The sequence below is a fragment of the Phyllopteryx taeniolatus genome, chromosome 2 (assembly GCF_024500385.1).
Source record: "Phyllopteryx taeniolatus isolate TA_2022b chromosome 2, UOR_Ptae_1.2, whole genome shotgun sequence".
In the NCBI taxonomy this organism is placed as follows: Eukaryota; Metazoa; Chordata; class Actinopteri; order Syngnathiformes; family Syngnathidae; genus Phyllopteryx; species Phyllopteryx taeniolatus.
This window is the reverse complement of record NC_084503.1, coordinates 6,172,862-6,196,424: the sequence shown is the minus strand read 5'-3', so window position 1 is coordinate 6,196,424 and position 23,563 is coordinate 6,172,862. Positions and strand designations below refer to the sequence as shown.

At 45.1% G+C, this 23,563-nt stretch overlaps 3 protein-coding genes across 7 annotated transcripts in view; 2 read left to right on the top strand and 1 right to left on the bottom strand.

The window, feature by feature from the left end:
• Window positions 1-3,799, top strand: part of znf280d (zinc finger protein 280D) — a 31,145-nt gene extending 27,346 nt beyond the window's left edge. For both annotated transcript variants that reach the window (XM_061756680.1, XM_061756684.1), the window contains exon 19: window positions 767-3,799. In XM_061756680.1, the coding sequence (XP_061612664.1) occupies window positions 767-1,144 (378 nt within the window). In that variant the 3' untranslated portion in view covers window positions 1,145-3,799. The remainder of the gene's footprint in view (window positions 1-766) is intronic.
• Window positions 3,800-7,708: 3,909 nt separating this feature from the next.
• On the top strand, window positions 7,709-18,684 carry mns1 (meiosis-specific nuclear structural 1). Its single transcript, XM_061756630.1, has 11 exons — window positions 7,709-7,830; window positions 7,927-7,993; window positions 9,436-9,645; window positions 11,302-11,429; window positions 11,946-12,048; window positions 12,153-12,382; window positions 13,356-13,572; window positions 13,659-13,766; window positions 14,624-14,881; window positions 17,552-17,677; window positions 18,036-18,684. The coding sequence occupies exons 2-11, from the start codon at window positions 7,991-7,993 to the stop codon at window positions 18,138-18,140; spliced, it is 1,488 nt and encodes a 495-aa protein (XP_061612614.1). The 5' UTR covers window positions 7,709-7,830; window positions 7,927-7,990; the 3' UTR covers window positions 18,141-18,684.
• On the bottom strand, window positions 18,636-23,556 carry tex9 (testis expressed 9). Of its 4 annotated transcripts, none has more exons than XM_061756657.1 (11): window positions 22,795-23,556; window positions 22,539-22,602; window positions 22,360-22,436; window positions 22,116-22,158; window positions 21,609-21,664; window positions 21,377-21,507; window positions 20,368-20,459; window positions 20,110-20,283; window positions 19,195-19,329; window positions 18,913-19,047; window positions 18,636-18,845 (listed from the first exon to the last, which is right to left on the bottom strand). In XM_061756657.1, the coding sequence occupies exons 1-11, from the start codon at window positions 22,833-22,835 to the stop codon at window positions 18,768-18,770; spliced, it is 1,026 nt and encodes a 341-aa protein (XP_061612641.1). In that variant the 5' UTR covers window positions 22,836-23,556; the 3' UTR covers window positions 18,636-18,767. The 4 variants fall into 4 exon arrangements, with proteins under 4 accessions (XP_061612641.1, XP_061612633.1, XP_061612625.1 ...); XM_061756649.1 differs by having other exon boundaries at window positions 22,116-22,436; window positions 22,795-22,888; window positions 22,971-23,556; XM_061756641.1 differs by having other exon boundaries at window positions 22,116-22,436.
• Between the last annotated feature and the right edge of the window lie 7 nt (window positions 23,557-23,563).

Here is a 23,563-nt window from a genome sequence, read left to right as displayed (position 1 = left end):
GATCCTCCCGGAAGAGCTGGATGAAGTGACTGGGGATAAGGACGTCTGAGCTAGTACTCCCGTGACCTAACCTCGGATAAGCGGAAGATGGATGGATGGATGTTTCCCAGACTCTGCACTGTTCTTGGCCAATTGTCTTTTCAATGTTCTGCTCTGCAACACATAATAAAACTCAACTCATTCATTCCAATGCCATCGTTTGAGAAGTTAGAGGGATATGGTGAGCAGGTTGGATTGGATTAGAAATGAGCTCATCATTTTTGGAGACAAGCAGTCTTCGTACATAGATAGAAGGATGATGACAAGAGTTGGAGGAAGAAAGTTCAAGAAAAGTTAAATAGATGTAGTGAGGGAAGACATGAAGGTAGTTGGTGTTAGAGGAGGATGCAGCAGAAAGGCTTGCATGGAAAAGGATGGCATGCTGTGACGACCCATAACGGGACAAGGTGAAAGGAAAAGAGTAATGTCATGTAATATGATCGCTGCACCTGTTTTTAGCTGGTTGTGAACCTTTTATTCACAGTTTGTTTTTACTTTAATTTGGCTTTGTTTTATTCTTCTGTCGATGCCATGTCGGCATTGCAAATGACAATCTGTTCTCTATTGCTATACCTGGATAAATAAAGGTTAAACAAATAAATATGTAGCCTCCAAGTTCAAGCAAACACAGAAGTGATGACATCAGTACTGGTATTGTAATTGTGTTTTTTTGTTTGTTTGTTTTTTGATAATGACACGAAATGCTGCACGTTTTCTTTTTCCACAGCCATGCACAGTTTTAAAATCAGCACCGATGGAAACAACCTTGCAAATTGAAGAAATGGAACATTTGCCTCAAGTGAGTGTTGAACAACCACAATCTGCACCAGTGTTGCCGGCAACTGTTGAAGATTCTCCAGAAGAAAACACGACACAGTCAGCAGTTGAAGATTCTCCTGGTGAAAACGTGACACGGTCAGCGGTTGAAGATTCTCCAGGAGAAAACGCAGCACAGTCAGCGGTTGAAGATTCTCCTGAAGAAAACGCAACACAGTCCGGTTCCTCCCCTTCTCACGCGTCGGATGGCGTTGAACATGTTAAGCTAGTTGGAGACTCACAAATGACGGAGGACTGTGACCCCGCCCCAGCCCACAACACGGACTGAGCGGCAAATGGCGGAACAAACAATGCCAATCGTAAACTCTTTTTATATTTCTGAAACCTTTTAAGCATTCCCCACAGAAGAATGGCAGTTTTTGCCATTGACTTGACCATGAATCACTCAAAACTTCCTGCCAAAGGCACATTGTAGATATTATATCATGATATTGGATGCTGTTAACCTCTTATTGTTCAATTTTGAAACAAAATCATTGGATCCCACCGGTGAGCCGCACGATACATTTGGTCCATTGGCATCTGTCCGGCACGCTTTTTTTTTTTTTTTGTGTACAGAAACGGTTTTATTTAATATGTAAACGTGTGTTTATCACAGTACTTTAGATGTGTACAAATATGGGCCGAAGGTTTTATCGTAATGGCATTTGACTTGAAACGCATGAATAGGGCTGTCTTTAAACAGGCCACAAGAGGGCATGATATACAATACTTACAAGGATACAAGGATAATCTACATTGCCACCAGAAAGTATTCACACGAGGGCAGGATATACGAGACTTGATACAAGGATTGTCTACGGTCCCACCAGAAAATATTCACACCCCTTCATGTTTTCCACATTTTGCTGTTACAGACTTACTCTAAAGCTGAGTTGAGTATAGTTTTATCTTTAAAAATCCACATCAAATATCCCATAATGACAAAGTAAAAACCTATTTTTAGACAGTTGTGTAAATTTATAAAAAATGTAAACAATTCAAACACAGTAGGTACATAAATATTCACACCCTTTGCTATGACACTCAAACTTAAGCTCAGGTGCGTCTGATTTCCACTGATTATCCTTGAGATGCTTCTACAACTTGAATGGAGGCCACCTGTGGTAAATTCAGTTGATTGAACATCATTTGGAATGGCACACACCTGTCTATATAAGGTCTCATAGTTGGCAGTGCATATCAGAGCAGAAACCAAGCAATGGAGTCTAAGGAATTGTCTACAGACCTCTGAGACAGGATTGTGTCAAGGCACTAATCTGGGGAAGGATACAAAAGAATTTCAGCAGCATTGAAGGTCACGAAAAGCACTGTGGTCTCGATTATTCGGAAATGGAAGAGGTTTAGAACCACCGGGACCCTTCCTAGATCTGGCTGTCCAACCAAGCTGAGTCATCGAGGTGAACAAGAACCCTATTGTCACTAAGACGGAGCTCCAGTGTTTCCAGAACCATCCAGAAGGTCAACCATTGCTAATGCACTCCACAAATCAAGCCTTTATGGTAGAGTGGCCAGACAGAAGCCACTTCTCACATGGTAGCCCGCTTGGAGTTTGCCAAAAGGCACTTTAAGGATTCTCAGACCTGCAGAAACAAAATTCTCTGGTCTGATGAAACCAAACTAGAACTTTTTGGCCTGAATTGCAAGCGTCATATCTGGAGCAGAAGCACTGCTCATCACCTGGCTAGCACAATCCTTACTGTGAAGCATGGTGGTGGTGGCAGCAGCATCATGCTGTTGTTCTGCTGCAGGAACTGGGTGACTAGTTTGCATGGAGGGTAAGATGAAATTCTTCAAGAGAACTTGCACCAGAGTACTCTGGAACTCAGAGTAGGGCATCGATTCACCTTCCAACACGACCATGACCCAAAGCACACAGTCAAGATAACAAAAGAGAAGCTTCAGGAGCAGCCTGTAAACGTCCTCGAGTGGCCCAGCCAGAGTCCGGACTTGAATCCAATCGAACATCTCTGAAAAGCCCTAAAAATGGCTGCCCGCCGACACTTCCCATCCAACCTCACTTACCTTGAGAGGCTCTGCGGAGACGAATGGGAGAAAATGTCCCAAAGTTCGTACAGACGTACCCAAGAAGACTTGAAGCTGTGATTGCTGCCACATGTGCTTCAACAAAATATTAAGCCAAGGTAAATGTTTTTACTCTGTCATGAGATTTTATAAAGAAAAGAAAACTATAGCTTTAGAATAAGTCTGTAACATAGCAAAATGTGGAAAAAGCGAAGGGGTCTGAATACTTTCTGGTGGCACTGTATCTACTCAAGAAATTCACATTGGCCAGAAGATTAGAGGTTTTGTCTTTTAACCAAACATTTACACAGATGTTGAATCTGTACGGTTGGTTGTAGTTCTTTTCCGACCCTCTGGGGGAAAAAAAATAAAAAATCAAAATTTTAAATATTGAAAAATCTTAACTCCAGATGTGTGTTAATTTTAATGAACAATCCTGGCGCACATCCTCATAGAAAGGGTTACTATTTTTAGTATTTTTATTTATAATTTTTTTTTTCTCTCTTACCTTGAGGGTTATAAGCGGTGTGATATGTGTGGAGTAGTCCAGATCATGTTGTGAACAAAAAGGCTTCCGTTTACACTTGTGATATGTTATACATTTATTCCCAGATGACATTATTTGTTTTTTTTTTTGTTTTTTTTTTAAATAAAATAAAATAAAAACAAAAAAAACAGATGGGGTAAATTCAGGCTTTTCATGGCTGCTGTTTATCTTGATCTTCACTGGACTTTTTGGAATGTAATTGAAGAATTTAGTCATACATTCTCATTTTGTCATTTGTAATTTCTTTGGTAGGACCCCCACATTCAGTGGAAATGTCCGCACACCCCTGTTCAAAGGCCATGTTTTTGTGATGTAAAACAATTAGACCAAGATAAATCATTTTAAAATGTTGTCCACCTTTTAATGTCGCTTATAACCTCTAATTGAAAACACTCTTAAGGGTAAAAATTTCCATCCATACATTCCGCTTCCGCTTATCTAGGGTTGGGTCACGGTACCCTTGACTTCCTCTCTCCCCAGCCGCTTCATCCAGCTCTTCTGGGGGAGATCCAGAGGCGTTCCCAGGGCGGCCAGGAGACACTAACTCCAGCCTGTCCTGGGCCTCCCCCCAGAGGGCCGTGCCCGAAACACCTCACCAGAAGGACGCCCTGCCAGATGCCCGAGCCACATCATCTGGTTTGTCTTGATGCGCAGGAGCAGTGGCTTCACTCTGATCCCCTCCAGGATGACCGAGCCCAGACACCATGCAGAGGAAACTCATTTTGGCTTGTATATAAGTGAAGTTGGGAACATGGACCAACCGATAAGTCGAAGATGGAGCCAAGGCTATTGCTTATTATTGTACTCCTGTACTCGACAGCGGCCGTGCGTTTGGTACCTGGCTCTATGGAAAGCTCTTGCAACAATTTCAAGTGGCAGCTGGTCAATAAGGGCAGTCGGGGCGCCGCCCTACCGGTCAGCAGGGTCACTACCATGAATAAGAAAAGTTAAATAAAATTAAATATTCTAAGAAAAATATTACAAATATGTATATGTAGTTTCAGTTGAGTATGAAAAATTGTATACAGCTAATGAAGAGTAAAAAGGATTCCTTTAATGCTTGTCTCGTTTTCTGACGTAATTTCCTGTTTATTGTGTCATCGGACTTGCAGCTGCATCCTGTCAATCACGGTTCGTGTCAAAACGTCATTTCCGGTCTACCTTCAGTTTGAAACAAAAAAATGGCGGCAGAAACCTTGAGCAATTCAGTGACGTCTCTTCGAGCAGCACCTTTTGAGAGAAGAACGTTCCAGCAGAAGCTCGACGTTAAAGAACGCGGACCCGACCAGCCGAACATTAAAATGAAGCAGAAGTCAAAAGACCCAGGGAGAGAAGACACGAATACACGAGGTCTTTAGCAACAGGGCCTGGCTCGCGGCGTGCAGCGAGACGAATGCTCTGTTTTGTTTCCCCACGTCAGCATGTGATTCCGCATGGACAAGAATCGGTATGAGGGATTTCAAACACTTTGCTGAAAAGGCAAAAAAGCATGAGCTTTCTGGGATCCACATGGCAAATTCACTGCGTCTAGCCATGTTTGGGGAACGTAAACGTTGCTTGGCAGCTTGATGAAGGCTACAGGTTAGCCGTTCGTAACCACAATAGGCTCAAATAATAGATTGCGTTAAGTTCTGCGGTGAACTTGCACTGCCTGGCCATGATACTAAGTCCATTGCTATGCTCACCAACTAAACCTCATCGTGCAGCAGGTGACTTCACAGTGAGTAATTTCTTCTCAGACCTGGCTGGATTTGCTGCATGTTTTTTCTCCAAGAGCTCCACAGAGAACCAGTGTGCTTGATAGCGTGGTGGCCCACAGACTCTCAAGAGCAAGCACGTTGAGGTGGAACTTCCACAGCCAAGCTGTGAACACAGTTTTGGAGCACAAAGAAGACCTGCTCCAGTCTTTTGGAGCCATCAGGGACTCGGGAGAGTTTGATCCTACCACTGTGAGAGAAGCTGGAGAGGGTTTGTGAGACTATTGGAGGATGACAGCTTCAGCTTCTTCTTGAAACTGTTCCATCTCATCATGCCTCATGTGGACATCCTCTACAGCCAGCTACAGAAGCTGACCATCGACTCCGTCTCTGTTCAGGGAATTATCCAGCAGTTCACAGACAACATAAAAATCATCAGGTAAATACATGATTATGTTGTGCTTTTTATATTGACATTGTGTTACTCCCTGGATGATTTTATTATTATTTTTTTAAATTTAACTTTGCTTATCTATTCAGAGATTCCCTCCCTACTGTCTGTGGACAACACAGTGGCGGCGAATCTCAGCAGGCCGAGAAACGTCGCACACTGGGCCCAGGTGATCTTCAGAGAGGTGGGAGACAAATGTGTAGAATAAGGGTAGATATTTTATTTATTCCGTGAGGAAAATTTGATTGTCACAACACCAGGAATATTTGCAAATATGCTGGACGCTCATAGACATAAAGAAACTACAAAGAAAAAAATAATAATTTGAGAGGAATTTAAGAATCTTTAAATTGAATCTAATCTCAATATTTAAACTTGCTTGTTGGTCTTGGTTAATTAATGAATATTTTCCAATTATATTGCAGCAGTATTTATACAACTAGTGCAAGAGGGAAATATTGACAGTAATACACCCTGTATATATTGCAAAAACAAGATTTGATATGCATAGTATTATGTTTTTAATATGCTATAATATATAACTCATATATACACTGAATTATTTACATATTTTTGTGTTCATTTTTTTTAGGTTTGTGACACCATCATGCGCCATATAAGTGAAAGATTTGCCTTCACAAAGCATCTGATTAGTGCTACGCTGCTATGTGCAGCCAGATTTCAGGAGTACTACAGCCAGTTTCCTGAACAGCACCATCGAGGCTTACCCGTTGCTGAAAACTGAACTGGCTCTAATCTACAGCAATGATGACTTCAGGAACTGCAGTGGTGCTGTGGCTCTGTACCAGCTTTTCATGGAGAACAATCTTCAGGACATCTTCTCGGATACGGTGGCTCCGCTAAAGATCCTCATCGCAACGCCGATGACCACAGCTGAATCTGAGAGGTGTTTCTCAACACTGGAGAAGAATCAAGACCTTCCTCAGGAACACAATGTCACAGGATCGTCTCAATGCATTGGCCGAGCTCTTTATTGAGAGGAATCTTGTCAAAAACATCCCTGACTTTAACCATAGTGTCATCGAGAAATGTGCCCCTCTCAAGGACAGAAGGGCAAAATTGATGTATAATAAGTAGGACATTGCATGACACCATCAGATGACATCACAATTTGTGAAACGCGCAATGTTTTTTTTTTTTTCTTTTGTAATCCTGCTCACTTGAACGTTTGTGCAATACTTGAACAGTTGCCTCCAATGCCTGCATCTTTGCAATTATATGGATGTTTTTTGCACTAGCTGAACTACGACTGCCAAATTCAAATGCAGTGCTTTTTTTTTTTTCAAATGGTCATTGTTTTAAATTGGTTCTTACGTCTTCAATATTTATCTTTTGTAATTTAAATGTTTTTTCAATTTATTGTCAGTGGAGGGAGACTTGCAAAGAGAGTTTCAGTGCTACTGTTGTTTTTTTTCCCTGTCCTAATTATAAATAAACCTTGAAATTATTTTTTTCGGTAATCAATGTATACTCTTTGGTGTTACGCGTTAGCTAGTGGTGACGACCCTCCTTGAGCTGTCAACCTGATAGTGGTGGAGGGGTTTGTGTGTCCCAATGATCCTAGAAGCTAAGTTGGCAGGGTCACCCATGGCAAACGGGTCCTAGGTGAGGGACCACACAAAGCAAAGCTCCAAAAACCTCTATGAAGATAAAAAAAAAAAATCAGGAAGAGGTTTTCCCTTGACCGCCGGACGCGGTGCTACTAGTAGGGGGCCAGAAGTCTACGAGTGAGTGAGGTATGCGGTCTGGTTGAGCCTAGTAGTAATTGTCTTACAAAGAAAGTATTAAGTACACTGACCTTAAACTGCGTGTCCGTTTATCGTGTAAATGCTCAAACGGCTTTCTATTGGTCCAGGTACTGAACGAGCCACTAGTACAATGATCAATTTAAGTCAAGCTGATAGGCTCCAGCATAAGTGCCAATCTAAAATGAGCATTCATTTGTTTTAATAAGTGTAACTTTTTTTTAATTAAATGTCATTTAGACGGATGAGTCGACGTGTAATCACATCTACCTGACGACAGTTAAAAAAAAAAAAAAATCAAAGAAATAAAATACAGGCAGTGCGGACATCCCGGATATGACGCAATCACCAAACGACCTTTACTATTGGATGAGCACCGGACGCGGTTCCCAGGGAAACACATCATCAAACGTTTGGCGAAACGTCGTCAACACGCTTCAAACGACCTGAAACCTTTACTTCGACACGGTACAAGCTCTGTGAAAAAGAAAGGCTCCATAATAGGAAGCGCGTTTGAAGTTGGTGTGACGTTAAACCATTTTTGTATTGTTATTTTTTGAAAAGATTTCTCGAAGCGAAGTCACGTGCCAAGAAGGTTGACTTGAACACGGCGGAAAAAGCGAAAAAGATGGTAAAACTTCCGTGGCAATGCATAAGCGATGTGTGTGTGTGGTGGTTTTTCCCCACTACCAAAATAATGTTTTTTTTCTCCCACTACACTACTAGTGCCACTTTTAGGACAACGTACATGTTACAAGTGAGGCAAAACTGCAATATTTGACAACTGTGTGCTCCTAGTGACATTCTAACGTTCTGCTAATTAACTTCTAGCGCTTCACTCGTATTACTAGTAGCGCACAGATGTCAACGAGCGTGCAGCTTTGCTTCACTAGTAGCATGTAGTTGTCCTCCGAGTGAGCAAAAAAATATTACTAAGACGACACAGTCGATCTAGCCTAGTGTGCTGAATTGTCTTACTAGTAAGGTCTCTACACTACTAGTGCTGTTTTTGGCCTTCTTGTATCCATGTCAACCATCCAAGTAAACTCCTGCGCTGCACTAGTAGCACCACTATAGGCCCAACTCCTAGGCATGTGTCATGCGCTGTTAGCCTCCTGGACCCTAGTAGAACCATCAAAATACCCATCAGTAGTTTTGTCTCACTATTATCATATAGTTGTCCTACTAGTAACTGAGTGCCATGACTGAGATAATTGTTTTGGGCAAAAAGAAAAGAGTTAGTTGCTGTTAGTGAATACTTGGAGTCACTCTCTTTAAAAACCCAAACTGATAGATTCCAACCTGACTTCCAACAGTCATATCAAATCATTCACATCTCAAGGAGACTTGACTATTGTAATGGTCTTCTGACTGGATTACCCCCAAAAAGAATCCTATTCTAAAGTCTCTACAGTGGCTCCTAGTCAGCTTTAGAATAGACTTTAAAGTTCTGCTACTTTTCTATAACTCACTAAATGGCTTTGGTCCTGAATTCATGAATGAAATTCTCATGGAATATAAACCCAGTAGGGCTCTGAGATCCACAGACCCAGGTCAAATAGTGGAGCACAGAGTCCAAAGCAAACATAGGGAAGCAGTTTTTAGTTGTTATGCAGCACACAAATGAAATGAGTTGCCAACAAAAGTGACGTCAGCCCCAAGTGTGAATGTTTTTAAGTCCAGGTTAAAAACTCTTTTTTCCCCTCGTGCTTTTTAGAGCATTTGCAGTTTTAAAGGATCTACTTGCAATGTATGGTGTTTTAATTGTATTTGTATTTTTCTCTTTATAAGATGTTCTTCTTAAAATGCTTTTTCTCACATAAAGCACATTTAGTTATGTTGTGTATGAAATGCGCTACATAAAAAATGTTTGTTTTGCTTTCGTGTGCAGAAATATACAGTAGTGTAAAAAAACGGTAAGACACAATCGTTCTGCTTGTGCGCCTGCGTCTTTCTACTAGTGTGCTGAATTTGCTTACTAGTGAGGAAAAAGAGCAAACTAGTCCATGAACCTCAAGCTGGATATGAAATAAATTCCATAATCGTCTGCATTGTCTTTCCCGCTGTGTCAAGAGTCGTAACCTGAGCCGGAGTCAGCAGTATCGGCTCGTGGAACAGCGGCGTGCCCTCGAGGAGCAGAAGCAGCTGGAGGCCCTGCGAGTGGACCGCGACCGGAAAATGGTGGCCGCCATGAAGGAGGAGGACAACGTGGACAGGAAGAGGTTCTTACGACAGGTGCAAGAAGAGCTGAAAGAGAGAGAGATAGAGAGCGCCATGGTACAGGTGTGTTTTCGCAATGCCGAACCACGTACGTGGGGGGGGGGGGGGGGGGTTGACACTATCTACAGTATCTCTCGAATCTATCTTGCTATCTACCTCAATTCCATTGAAGTTGTCAAAGTAAAGTAAAACGTAAATAAAACAGAGTACAATGACTTGCAAATCCTTTCCACCTATATTCAATTGAATACACTACAAAGACAAGATATTTCATGTTGAAACTGATCAACTTTGGTTTTTTTTGGGCAAATGTTCACTCATTTTGAGTTGGATGGATCAACTTTCCTTTTAACAACACTCAATAAGTGTTCGGGAACTGAGGACACAAACTGTTGAAGCTTTGTAGGTGGAATTCTTTCCCATTCTGGTTTGATAGTTCAGTTGCTCAACAGTCTAGGATCTCCATTGTCGTATTTTGCTCTTCCTAATGTGCCACACATTTTCAATAGGAGACAGGTCCGGACTGGTGGCAGGCCAGTCTCGTACTCAGACTCTTTTCCTACGAAGCCACGCTGTTGTAACACATGCAGAATGTGTCTCGGCATTGCCTTGCTGAACTAAGCAGGAACGTCCCTGAAAAAGACGTTGCTTGGATGGCAGCATATGTTGATCCAAAACCTATGTGCATTAATGGTGACTTGACAGATGTGAAAGTTTAAAGTTCAGTGCCATGGGCACAAACACACCCCCAACCCATCACAGATGCTGGCTTTTTAACTTTGCGCCAAAAACAATCCGAATGGTGCTTTTGCTCTCTGGCCCAGAGGACACAACCTCCATGATTTCCTCCAAATAAATTGAAATGTGGACTAGTAAGACCACAGTACACTTTTCCACTTTGTGTCTGTCAATCACAGATAAGCGCGGGCCAGAGAAGCTTGCGTCTGGGTGTTGATGATATAGGGTTAGGTATATGGTGGAGTTTTAACTGGCTTTTATAAATCTAGTGACTCACTGCTTTAACTGAAAATGGTTTTCTGAAGTGTTCCTGAGCTCACGCGGCAATATCCATCACACAATGATGCCGATCTTTAATGCGGTGCCTGAAGGATGGAAGGTCACTGGCATGAAACGTTGGTTTTGGGCCTTGCCGTTCCCATGCAGAAATTTTCTTGATGATATGATGATATTGTGAACCGTCGACGACTGAATCCCTCAATTCCTTTGCAAATGTACGTTGAGAAATGTAGTTCTTAAAGTGCTCATGCAGTTGTTCAAAAAGTGGTGACCCTCGCCTCATCCTTGCTTGTGAACAACTGAGCCTTTTGGGGATGTTCATTTTATACCCAATCAGGACACTCACCTGTTTCTATTTCACCTGTTCACCTATGTATGGCATGTTCCAAACAGCTGGTGGTGTTGTTGTTTTTTAAGCATTCCTCGACTTTCTCTGTCTTTTGTTGCCCCTGTGTTGCAGGGCTCAAATTCAAAATGAGAGCATATTTGCAAAAAAAGCCAATATCTTTTCTTTCTAATGTATTCAATTGAAGATCGGTTGAAAAGGATTTGCAAAGTATTGAACTGTACATTTTTGGAACAGTTTACTTCATTGGAATAGGGTTTTGTATATACCATGTTTATATACACCGGTACTACTGATAAGTAGCGTCATTTGAACGTGATCGCCCCTCACCACCACTCGCTAACCCTAACTTGCAGGCCCACAGCGAGAAAATGTTGAGGGAGAAGCAGCTCGTCCAAGAGGAGAAGCTGGCTAAAGAGCTGGCCCGCATCAACCATGACAGGCAAAGAGAAGGCAAAATTCGGCAGTATATTCGAGAGAACAGGTACTGTGCACACAATTACACTGCTCGCAGAAAACTGAGTGAAAAGATCCCCATCTTACCATAACTCATTCACTGCCACTCCTCCATGTTCAAATGGATGTTTGACGCCGACAGCCGTCAATGGCAGCGTTAAGAGAATGTTGTCATTGATTCAGTGAGACTGAGCTTCCTAATCCAAATGTGGAATTCATTTTGAATTCCTGCATCTTCTTTCTTGAACTTTCTTTCAGTTCCTCTATTACTTCCATCGTTTCATCGTCTGTTTTTGATCGAGCAATGCACGTAATCATGGCAGAGTTAAACATCATCGGGAAGTCCTCGGTGGTTGAAAACGTCGTTCAATTCGGGTTGACAATGTGCACATTCGAACACAACACTGTTTGTTTTGTGTTTGTAATTTCAAAAAAACATCTCTCTTTTTGAAAGGCTCATACTTGGTGTATTTTCTTTGTATTCTCTGCATTAACCGGTTTCCTTTGAATTCATGTTCCATTGTTTCTGAAAACATATTGTCAGCATTGAGCTTCGAGAATTGGAGTCAAAGTTGAAATTGGCCTACGTGAGCAAGGAGCAAGCGGCACAGATGGCGGAGCACGACGCTATCAAGTGTGAGACAATGGTGACCCCCCCTCATGTGCACTTTTTCCTTCCACACGCCGCCTCTCCAATAGTATCTGCGAAAAATGATCGCCTGTACTGTCCCTGTCTCCTCTCTGGCGTCAGCGTGAAGAGGCAGAGCTCTACAGCAAGATGAAGAGCGACTTTGACCGGGCGACCCTGGAAGAGGAGAAGCTGGAGCAGCAGAAACAAGAGGAACAGCTCCAGTACCAGCACGAGCTCAGCCTGCAGCTCATCGAACGGGAGCACAAGAGACAAGGGGCCTACGACGACTTCCTCAAGGAGAAGCTCATGGTGGATGAGATCGTGCGCAAGATTTACGAAGAGGATCGGATGTGAGTCTCGATGATCGCGTTTACGCTTCATCGGGCACGGAGCCGTGTTCGGTTATAGTAAAATAGGTCATTCATTGGAAATCGACACCTCACGACGAGGTCGTAGAACCTCCGTTGTGTCATTTGTCGTCCGTCCCCCCCCAAAAAAAACAAACTAAAGCCACTAAAGGAAAGTCATTTTTATTCAAATGTATGCTGAAATAATGTGTACAATATTTGAAGCAAAATAGAGTCGAGTGATATTTTAAGTCACTTGTATAGTTTAATAGAAGAATAACATGATGGCGAAAAAAAGTATACCGGTAATGATATCTAGTGATAACTGTTGAAGAAGTCATTGTCCATGGTTGAACATTTACACGTGAGATTTGAGTCAAGTTGGTTTTTTGTAACACTCCTAAATAGATTGCCTTGTAAGCATTGAACCATATTTGGTCAAGTTTAAAGGTCCCATATTTTGGCTATTTGACTCTCTAACATGGACTTAGTATAAAAGTGGCAATGTCCTAAAAAAAACCAACAAAACAACGTTTGGTTTTGTAATACGAGTGTCCAAAGCAGGCCCCTCTGACAGCTCCTACTTCTGTTTGACCCAGTTTAGTATTCCTAAAGTGTCCTAAGTATTTCCTGCGTAGTGTGGACTTGGGCGAGAAGCAGGGTACACCCTGGACCGGTGACCCGTTAATCGCAGTGCACAAACATACAAGAATGAACACCGATGGACACTTAAAATAACATGGATGTTTTTGGAAAGTAGGAGGAAGCTGGAGAGGGTACAATTTAGGGTCTTCCGTAATTTGGCATCTATACAATCTGAGTTCACTGTCCTCTTGTTGCTTCGTTAGCCTTGCGGTTAGGACGTTCTGCTCGCAACCAGTCCTGGGCGTCGAATGCTTCTAGCACAAGTCAGCTGGGGCTTACGAAATAGATCAGAACAAACGTAATAACGACGGGTGTCTGTCCTGCGTTGAAGGGAGCGACAAAAGAAGCTGGAGAGGGTGCGTGCCACCCAGAAGCACATCGAGGACTTCCAGACGCAGCGGGCCGAGTGGCAGCGTTTGGAGAAAGAAAGGATGGAGGAGGAGAACAGACGCATCAGGGAGTTCGCAAGCCAGCAGAAGAAGTCGCAGCAGGACAGGACGGCAAAGATCAGAGCGCGAGAAGAAGCGATACAGCGGCTCAGAGATACGGTTGATATGACTGAACATACTCTTGTTTTTGAACACGCATCAGTGTAGCGCTCATTCGAGAAAGTGTTCCCCCCCCTCTCGTCCAGCTCGCGGAGAAAATGGCCGAGGAGAGGCGACAGCGGGACGAGATGGAGAGAATTCGCCAGGATCTTTGCCTCGAGGAACAAGAAGAAGCCTTTAGAAGGAAAGATATAGTAAGAACCTTTTCTCCTCATGAGCTTTGACAACATCAGAAGTAACGCTTGCAAAGAGGTGGAAAGTTTCTGGAAGTTCAATTGGGGAATTCAATGGAAAAGGAAATATATTCAAGCATAAATATAAACATTGTTTTGTTATAGCAGACATCCATGCAAAATTGCTAGCGCTCGTTGCCCACACACACTGAAAAAAGTCCTTTCAATTGACTGAATTAGAACTTTATTTTTGCGGAAATCAATGACATACATAAATGAAGGATTTTTTTGTTTTTTACTTTCAGTGTAGCTTGGTTTTAAGGTTGTTGTTTAGTTCACATTTGGTACAGGAGTAGGGGGGACAAAATGCCCCCCAAACATATTTTGGTGTAAGGGTGAACAGATTGGATTACATTTGAAATAAAAAAAGCCATGATTTCCGTCCGTCGCCCGCACGCCAGAAGCTGAGCTGCACCGTGACCGTGTACAGACTCGAGAGAGACGACGGCAGTTACAATGATTGTGCCTTACCCCAAAAGAATCCCCCTCTCAAATGATATACTCACCCCTGCACTTGAGGACTATTGAAAGACAAGTCAAGGAAAATGGGTTTTTGCAGGGCTGGATCTGGCTCGCAGGCCTCGAGTTTGACACATTCTCGTGACCGAAAAATCTCGAGACTTTGCTCTCCAAGAACCATCGTAGTGTGATAAAAACGATAAAAACGCCGCATTATAGCAGGCCAAAGCGTTGATCAAAAACGAGAGAGACTTGATTCCTCAAAAGTATATGGAATGTCATGGAGCGTGAACTTTGAATTCGCAGTACGGGGACTGTTGCATGAGAGCAGCAAACGCTTTGTTTTGCCCACCTTTCAGGAAGACATGGAGAGGAACATCAGACAGAGGCTGATGATGCAGAGGACCTGCCAGGAGCAGATGGCTATGAAGGAGACGCGTCGGCAGGCGGAGAAAGAGGAAGACGAGGCGTTCCGCAAAATGACCATGGACAAGTTCGCGGAGGACGACCGCATCGAGCAGATGAACGCCCAGAGGCGACGCATGAAGATGATGGAGCACAAACGCGAGGTGGAGAAGCTGATCGAGGACAGACGACGGCAGCACCAGGCCGACAGGGTACCCGCTGAACTTCACTTGTCAATCATAAGCATCGCTACGCCAAGACATTTGAGCATTTATTCAATCCTTGATGTGCATCTTGGACACACATCGGGTGAAGAGAGGGGCGGAGCTGTCAACCGATCACCACCCGGTGGTGAGTCGGCTCCGATGGTGGGGGAAGATGCCGGTCCGACGTGGCGGGCCCAAACCTATTGTGAGGGTCTGCTGGGAACGTCTGGCGGAATCCCCTGTCAGAAGGACTTTCAACTCCCACCTCCGACAGAACTTCGCTCATGTTCCGGGGGAGGCGGGGGACATGGAGTCCGAGTGGACCGTGTTCCGCGCCTCCATTGCTGAGGCGGCCGACCGGAGCTGTGGCCGTAAGGTGGTCGGTGCCTGTCGTGGCGGCAATCCCCGAACCCGTTGGTGGACACCAACGGTGAGGGATGCCGTCAAGCTGAAGAAGGAGTCCTATCGGGCCTTTTTGGCCTGCGGGACTCCTGAGGCAGCTGATGGGTACCGGCTGGCCAAGCGGAATGCAGCTCTGGTGGTCGCTGAAGCAAAAACCCGGGCATGGGAGGAGTTCGGTGAGGCCATGGAGGAAGACTTCCGGACCGCTTCGAGGAAATTCTGGTCCACCATCCGGTGTCTCAGGAGGGGGAAGCAGTGCACCACCAACACTGTGTATAGTGGGGATGGGGCGCTGCTGACCTCGACTCGGGACGTTGTGAGTCGGTGGGGAGAATACTTCGAAGGCCTCCTCAATTCCACCGACACGCCTTCCCATGGGGAAGCAGAGTGTGGGTCCTCTGAGGCGGGCTCTCCTATCTCTGGGTTTGAGGTCACCGAGGTAGTTAAAAAGCTCCTCGGTGGCAAGGCCCCCGGGGGTGGATGAGATTCGCCCGGAGTTCCTAAAGGCTCTGGATGTTGTAGGGCTGTCCTGGTTGACACGCCTCTGCAACATCGCGTGGACATCGGGGACAGTGCCTCTGGATTGGCAGACTGGGGTGGTGGTCCCCCTTTTTAGGAAGGGGGTGTGTTCCAACTACAGGGGGATCACACTGCTCAGCCTCCCTGGTAAGGTCTATTCAGGGGTGCTGGAGAGGAGGGTCCGTCGGGAAGTCGACTCTCAGATTCAGGAGGAGCGGTGTGGTTTTCGTCCTGGCCGTGGAACAGTGGACCAGCTCTACACCCTCGGCAGGGTCCTCGAGGGTGCATGGGAGTTTGCCCAACCAGTCTACATCTGTTTTGTGGACTTGGAGAAGGCGTTCGACCGTGTCCCTCGGGGAGTCCTGTGGAGAGTGCTTCGGGAGTATGGGGTACCGAACCCCCTGATACGGAGTCAGAGTTTGGTCCGCATATCCGGCAGTGAGTCGGACTCGTTTCCGGTGAGGGTTGGACTCCGCCAAGGCTGCCCTTTGTCGCCGATTCTGTTCATAACTTTTATGGACAGAATTTCTCGGCGCAGCCGAGGCGTAGAGGGGGTCCGGTTTGGTGGCCTCAGTATTGCATCTCTGCTTTTTGCTGATGATGTGGTTCTGTTGGCTTCATCATGCCGTGACCTCCAACTCTCACTGGAGCAGTTCGCAGCCGAGTGTGAAGCGGCTGGGATGAGAATCGGCACCTCCAAATCTGAGACCATGGTCCTCAGTCGGAAAAGGGTGGCGTTCCCTCTCCAGCTCGGGGATGAGATCCCGCCCCAAGTGGAGGAGTTCAAGTATCTTGGGGTCTTGTTCACGAGTGAGGGAAGAATGGAACGGGAGATCGACAGGCGGATCGTTGCAGCGTCTGCAGTGATGCGGACTTTGTATCGGTCCGTTGTGGTAAAGAAGGAGCTAAGCCGGAAGGCGAAGCTCTCGATTTACCCGTCGAACTACGTTCCTACCCTCACCTACGGTCACGAGCTGTGGGTCGTGACCGAAAGAACGAGATCCTGGATACAAGCGGTTGAAATGAGTTTCCTCCGCAGGGTGTCCGGGCTCTCCCTTAAGAGATAGGATGAGAAGCTCGGTCATCCGGGAGGATCTCAGAGTAGAGCCGCTGCTCCTCCGCATTGAGAGGAGCCAGATGAGGTGGCCGGGGCATCTGATTCGGATGCCTCCCGGACGCCTCCCCGGTGAGGTGTTCCGGGCACGTCCCACCGGGAGGACACCCCGGGGACGACCCAGGACACGCTGGAGAAACTACGTCTCTCGGCTGGCCTGGGAACGCCTCGGGATCCTCCCGGAAGAGCTGGATGAAGTGGCTGGGGAGAGGGAAGTCTGGGTGTCCCTGCTGAAGCTACTGCCCCCGCGACCCGACCCGGATAAGCGGTAGAAAATGGATGGATGGATGGATGGATGGATGTGCATCTTAAGGTTGACATTCAACTCACCTGTTATATTGTTGTGTTTTTATTGTTGAATCAAATTCTTGCTTCAGGACCCTGTGGGGTTAAAACATTCGGAAGTTGCTCCTCAAATCAAGTCTTTGTTTCGCAAAACTGCTCCAAAAGAAAATCAATTATTTCGAGCCTAGTAGAACAAGAACGTACAAGTGAGGCAAAACTAGTCGGGCCCAGGAGGCTACTCGTGCGTGGCACATGCCGACTAGTTGGGTCCAAGTATGGCATCAAGGGTGAGAGATGAATCAACCCTTAACATGGGGAGAAAACTCCCATTTGTTGTCTGACTCGCTTCCTCGTAGGATATGAAGGCTCAAGAAGAAGCACTGGAGCAGGAGAGAGAGGCGCTGTGCAGACAGATCATCGAAGAGGAGAGACTGCAGCTTCTCCAACGGCACGCAACCAAACTTCTCGGGCACCTGCCAAAGGTAACGCGGCGGTCCGATATGGCGCTCGCTGCCGAACCCGTGGAAGATCATCGGGTGTGTCGTGGGAAATGATTCCGTTTCTCACGCACCCTGTGATGCATACAAATCTGTGATATGGAGACAATATCCAAAATATTGACGGATCTATTCGTTGGGCATCGCTTTCCCAAAAGAAATCTGCGAGGTTTTCCATTGAAAAAGTTCTTTCTAATAACTCTCTCCCTGATTCGGTGGCGCCCTTAGCATTTTCCTAAATGGCCTAATGGGCAAGCCGGCTGCGCTTTACTGTTTGACACGTTTATTCCCTATCGGAGAAACAAGCGTTGTCGCCTGCATGACCGCCATTGTCTGCTTTCAGGGTTTGCTTCGTGAAGACGACCTGAAGCATTTTGATGAAGACTTCAGGAAAAACTTCCAGACAAGCCAAGCAGAAAACGCTGAAAACCATGGCGGAGACCATTGATTGGTGTTCTTTATGGGTTGCTGTTTTTAGCCTCCTATCACAAACGTCACAAACAGCCCTCGTGACTGAATGCGATCCCGCTTTCGTGGCCAAGCGCTCGTGAATGGTTCCGCACGCACACGCGCCACGGATGACATCGAATACGAGATCTGTAACGGGCTGATACCGGCCGTACGCAACCAAAGAATCTTGACATTCAAGTCCCCCTTGCCAGTAGTCGGCGCTCCACTGTGGCAGTTTAGACATTGGCCAATCACCACGTGCGTCAGAAAGAAATGTTTGTTCGCAATTACCTGTCGTTGTGGTCATTGAAAGAAATTTGATGTCTCAAACGTACTAGTATCAGTGAGTACTTGAGTGAACACTCGTACTGGTATCAAACATCCCCAATTGTAGCGCCGAGTCCTCAAGGTTGACACCAGCGGATGGAGTCAATCCGAGATCATCGGTGAATGAATTATGTCAGTCATGGAAAAACACAAATAAGACTTGAAGGGTGGGTCCACGGCAATGGTTTTAATGTCATTTTTTTTTTTGGGGGATCATTCATGTTTAGCGAAAGGAGGTAAAATACAGTAGCTACATTAGCGATGTCCCACGACCTCGGAAGGAATAGGAGGAAGTCTTTTATGTTTTGCCCCAGTCGAGGGCCTTGATGAACTCTTCCTCTGTGAACGAGAGCAGTTTGGCAGCTTCAAGATGCATCTGCACAAAAACACAATTTGCCAGGACCGCCCAGCGACCGTTTTCCAGTTGGAGGAGAGAAGGGCACCTTTTGTCTTTTAAGAACGTCGATCAGCTTGAGCTGCTTCTTCAAACCCACGACCAGTTCCCCTTTCTGCTTTTTCAGCAGTTTATTTTCCGCCAGTAGATTTTCCCGAGTCTGCTGTTCCTCGTTGGTCTTGTCCTTGATTGATGGAAAAAGACAAAAAATGACTACTAAGAGCGAGTCGGAACTCGGAAGCGGAAGTATTTTTGGGACTCGTGCGTTTCCCTTTTTCCCTTTTAGTACGACGAAGCGTTGGAATCAATTTGTCCTTTTGAGTGCGCTTGCCCTGTTCATCTGTTTGCTTTTGTTGAGTTCCGACTTGAAGCGTTCCGCCTCATCCAGAGCTCTGGTGAGACGGAGCTCCACGGCGTTGTGAGCGGCTGCTCCTTGCCTGCTGGATTTATTCAGCTTTTCCATTTCCTGCAGGTCACATTTGAGACGTTCTGCATCGGAGCTATTTGTGTTAAGAGTTGAGAAACGTTTGGAAAAGACAACCTTTTTACAAAAATCTTTCAAGTGTAATGTTACAGATATGACACTTAAAAAAAAAAAAAAAAAAAAAAGAATGTTTCGATTTATTTTTTTCAAATGTAAAGATACTGGCTGTTTTTTTTTTTATGAAATAAATGAAAATAGCAAAATTAAGATATCACACTTTGATTAAAAGAAACAAACCCATACATTTTGAATGTTACGAGATATCACACGAATAATAACTTTTTGCTTTGTCACTGATGACACAAAACTTAAAAAAAAATTTTTTTTTCTATTTTTCAAATAAAAATCCCCTTTCAAAACAACTGCTCAGCACAGTTGGTTCTCAAACTTTTTGACCAGCAAAAATACGTCGTTCCCCCAAGCGACCAACATTAAAATACAATATTCCTGAAAACGAAATGTAATATTCTTGTAAATGACTGGCATGAAGGGCAGTTTGAGCATTAGCACTGCGCTTCATGAAGATTCACCTCAAATCAAAGTGAAATCAAAATTGCAACTAAATAGAATGTAAAAATGTTCACGAAGCTCAAACGCAAACTCGCAGGTTAAATACAATTGACAGTGATTCTTTGGCGGCTTACCATCTGTTTCCCGACATTGGCAAACATAAGATGAAGTTGCCCCCCCCCCCCTCTTCCATTTATGTTCCCCTCCGTGGGACATCCCCCGGTCTCGATGACCGCTATCGTCGTCTCGTACCTTTTGCAAAGCGGACACTTGCAGCTGAAGGCTGTCGCGTTTGACGGCCGCCTCGCTTTCCGAAGCTTTGAGCTTGTCCGTCTTGGTCTGCTGGATGTTGACGGTCCTCTGGAGCTTGATCCGATCCTCCTCCAGCTGCTTGACTTTGGTGTTCAGCTTGATGTTTTCATCATCCTGACCGCCCCAATGACAATGAGGATTTCTGTCGTTTTCTACTGCTGAAAGGGGGCCCATAGATTTTGCTGGACTGGACTGTACCTTCCTTTTTCTTTCACTGAGAAGCTGATCCATTTCCTCTTGCATCATCTTGATATTGGCCATCAGGGCATGGACTTGTGCACAAGAAACGCCTGAAACCAAATGAACTCGTGAAATCCATTGACTACTTTTAACCCTCAGGGGTTGTTGGACTTAACTAGCCTTTTCGGCTAGTTTGACATAAATTATAGACATAAATTAGACTTAAAAAGAAAAAGAGCAATCTATAAGGAAAAATAATTGGCGCTTTTGAAAGCTTAATGTTAGCGAGCAATGCAAAACGCCATAGACAGGCTCACTAATAGCATCTATTAGTGCACAAAACAGTGCAGCGTCACTTGGAGACACATCAAATAATACTTTGGCATTTATTGGAAAAATGACCGGGATGATTTTGGCTTACTTGGAAGTTGTGACCGTATCCATGTGTGTGTACCCCACAATGTCCATTGAATTAAAGCAAAAAAGGTTTCATGCTTTGCATGTTATTTATGGCGTTACTGTACGTTTTTACCAAGTTCAGCCTTCTCCAGTGCTATTTTTCCTTCTAAAAACACGAGCAAAATGTTTTTGGACGGGAGGCCGGAACAGATTGTCCGAACAGGAACAATGATTTGAGATACGTCTTTGTGGTTACAAATGAAACTCTTATTTCAAGGCATGCTTCGATGTATGCAGAGGCGGGAACTGCCACGGGCTGGCGACCGGTTCAGGGTGTACAGTTGGCTGGGATAGGCTCCGGCGTGCCCGCGACTCCAGTGAGGAGAAGCGGTACAGAAAACCGACGGAAATAATAGTGGCCACACAAAAGGGTGACATTTTCACTTAGGGGTGTACTCACTTTTGTTGCTGGCCGGCGGTTAAGGCCACTCATGGCTGTGCGTTGTTATTTTGAGGGGACAGTAAAGATGAACCACCAGGTGCAGTGAGTGTGAACGGTTGTCGATGTGTCCCGTGAGGGGCTGACGACCGGTCCGAGGCGCACCCCGGCATGAATGAAAACACATACCCGTCCCTTCGTTGTCGCCACCGCCGAACACGTTGTCGTGAGGGACCAAACGGTTCATCCTGCCCTCTATGTTTTTGATCGCCGTCGCCACGAAGGATTCGGCGGAATCTCCCGAAGCGTCTCCGCAAACTCTGAAAGCCGACAAACAAAAAAGCGAACTTTCACGGAGAGAAGGTGGCCCGCGAACGCACGCTTGCGGCGTATGTCGTCATTCTGTCCGATCGTAACTCACGCCGGGTTCGAATGGGGCGCCGGTGCTTCCGACGTCGGTGACTTTTTGGGTTCCGCCTAGGAGCAGGTTGCAAAATGAAGATGGTACATTTGCAGCTTTCTTCACGAAACCTTCCACGCTCGTATATGGAAAGCAGCTGGGTTACGTGTTATTCTCGTGTATTCATTTATGCTCTTAAAATCCAGTAAGCTGCGTATTAGAGATTGACTGTGTCTTATGAATAATGTTGTTGTTGTTGTTTTTTTTTTATTTCTGCACACTTGTAGGACAAGTCTGGCATACTAGTAGGGCATGTGACTAGTGTGGCCAAACTGCACTAGTAGAACCACCGTGTCTTATTGTCACTTTCTTCCCCCCACTACTGTTCTAGATTTTTGCACACTAGTATGCCAACTGCATATTAGTAGTAAGGCAAAACGCCAACTGGGAATGTGTGCCACATGCCTATTAGTTGCGCCTCGTAGTGTTACTAGCGCAACACAGGTAAGGTTTTTTTTATCGCGATACCTTGCGAGGCTTAGGCACAGGTGTTTCTCGATCCTTGGTGTTACTGGAAGAGAATGGAAAGTAGAAGAAACAAACATGGGTGATTGCAATCGATCCATTTTCTGCTGCTGACTTTGGGCGAGAGGCGGCGTCGACCCTGGACGGACGGTCGCCAGCCGGCCGGTGCCGGGGCCGGGGCCAGGGCACTATTTCGGTTTTCATTTCAACACTAACGTGCATGTTTTGGGAATATGGGAGGAAAGACCTTGCGGCTTTTTCATCCTCGGAATCCTGCAGCGGGAGCGCGCCTGAAGGCTTGGACAGAAAATCATCTCGTTCTTTCTGAAAATCATCATAGTAATCATGAGACGAGAGCCACATTGAGGTGGAGTCAAAGCGCGGCGACGAGCATCCGTTTTCGGTGGCGTTTGCGTCCAAAGTCACCTTCAGTTGATCTGCTTGCATTGCCAGATTGGCCGCTTTGGCCTCCAGCTTTGCATTTAGCAGCCTCAAAGGGAAACAAACAAACAACCAATCAATCAATACATGTTGAATAGTAAAAGGTGCAAAAGCTAACATTTTACTGTCTTCATAGGCAATTCAAAGGTGGGCTTTGAACACATTTAGGAATCAAAGATCGACTTTGGGTCAGCGAATATACTGAAAACTGCTGAGTCAAATAATGTTGCAGTGCTCTTACTTGTACTTCTCCTCCTTGGCCAAAAGGTCAGTAGCAGGCATCTCTGGTGGGCTTCAAACTTCTCGGGTGGGCTGACGCTCAAATCCGCAAAACTCTTCAGTATAAGTCAACAAATGGATATTTTACATTCCTCAAATAATCTACGGTGGTATTGTTTCTTTGATTTCGTGGTTTACCGTGGCGTCGAAGGGTTAGGCGTGTTTACGGGAACCGGTCACGGTAGCCTAGCAACGGCTGCCACAATGCGAAACTACGGAGGCCGAATTAGAACACGCGAGATACGAGTGGCGAAGCGAGTCGCAATAAAACGCAGTTGACAACGACGTAGGGTTAGCCTTTTTCAACTCATTCAGCGTCACCAGTGTGTTGACGCTGCAGCAACATTTTGTTCGAAAAGCAAACAACGTCATTTAACCGCCCTCGTCGCGTGGGCCTTGTGTTACGTCAAACGCGTTATTTTTTTTGGGTGTGAATGCTGAGAGTTGGAACATTGCGCACAACAACCAACAACCAACAACCTGAGAACTTCAAATGTATTCCAAGTTGAATAGAAATTGGACGGAAAAAAGAGCCCGACCAATTATTCAAGCTCGAATACATGGCGCTTCAAGATAAATTGAAAATTTTGCACCGGACGTACGCATTCAAAAAATAACAGTTACACACTTCATTGTAATGTTTGTATTTTTAAATAGTGTACATTTTATTTGTATTGAATTCGGTGATTATACATCGATTGAAAACATTGACAATACAAAACGTTTGCCGA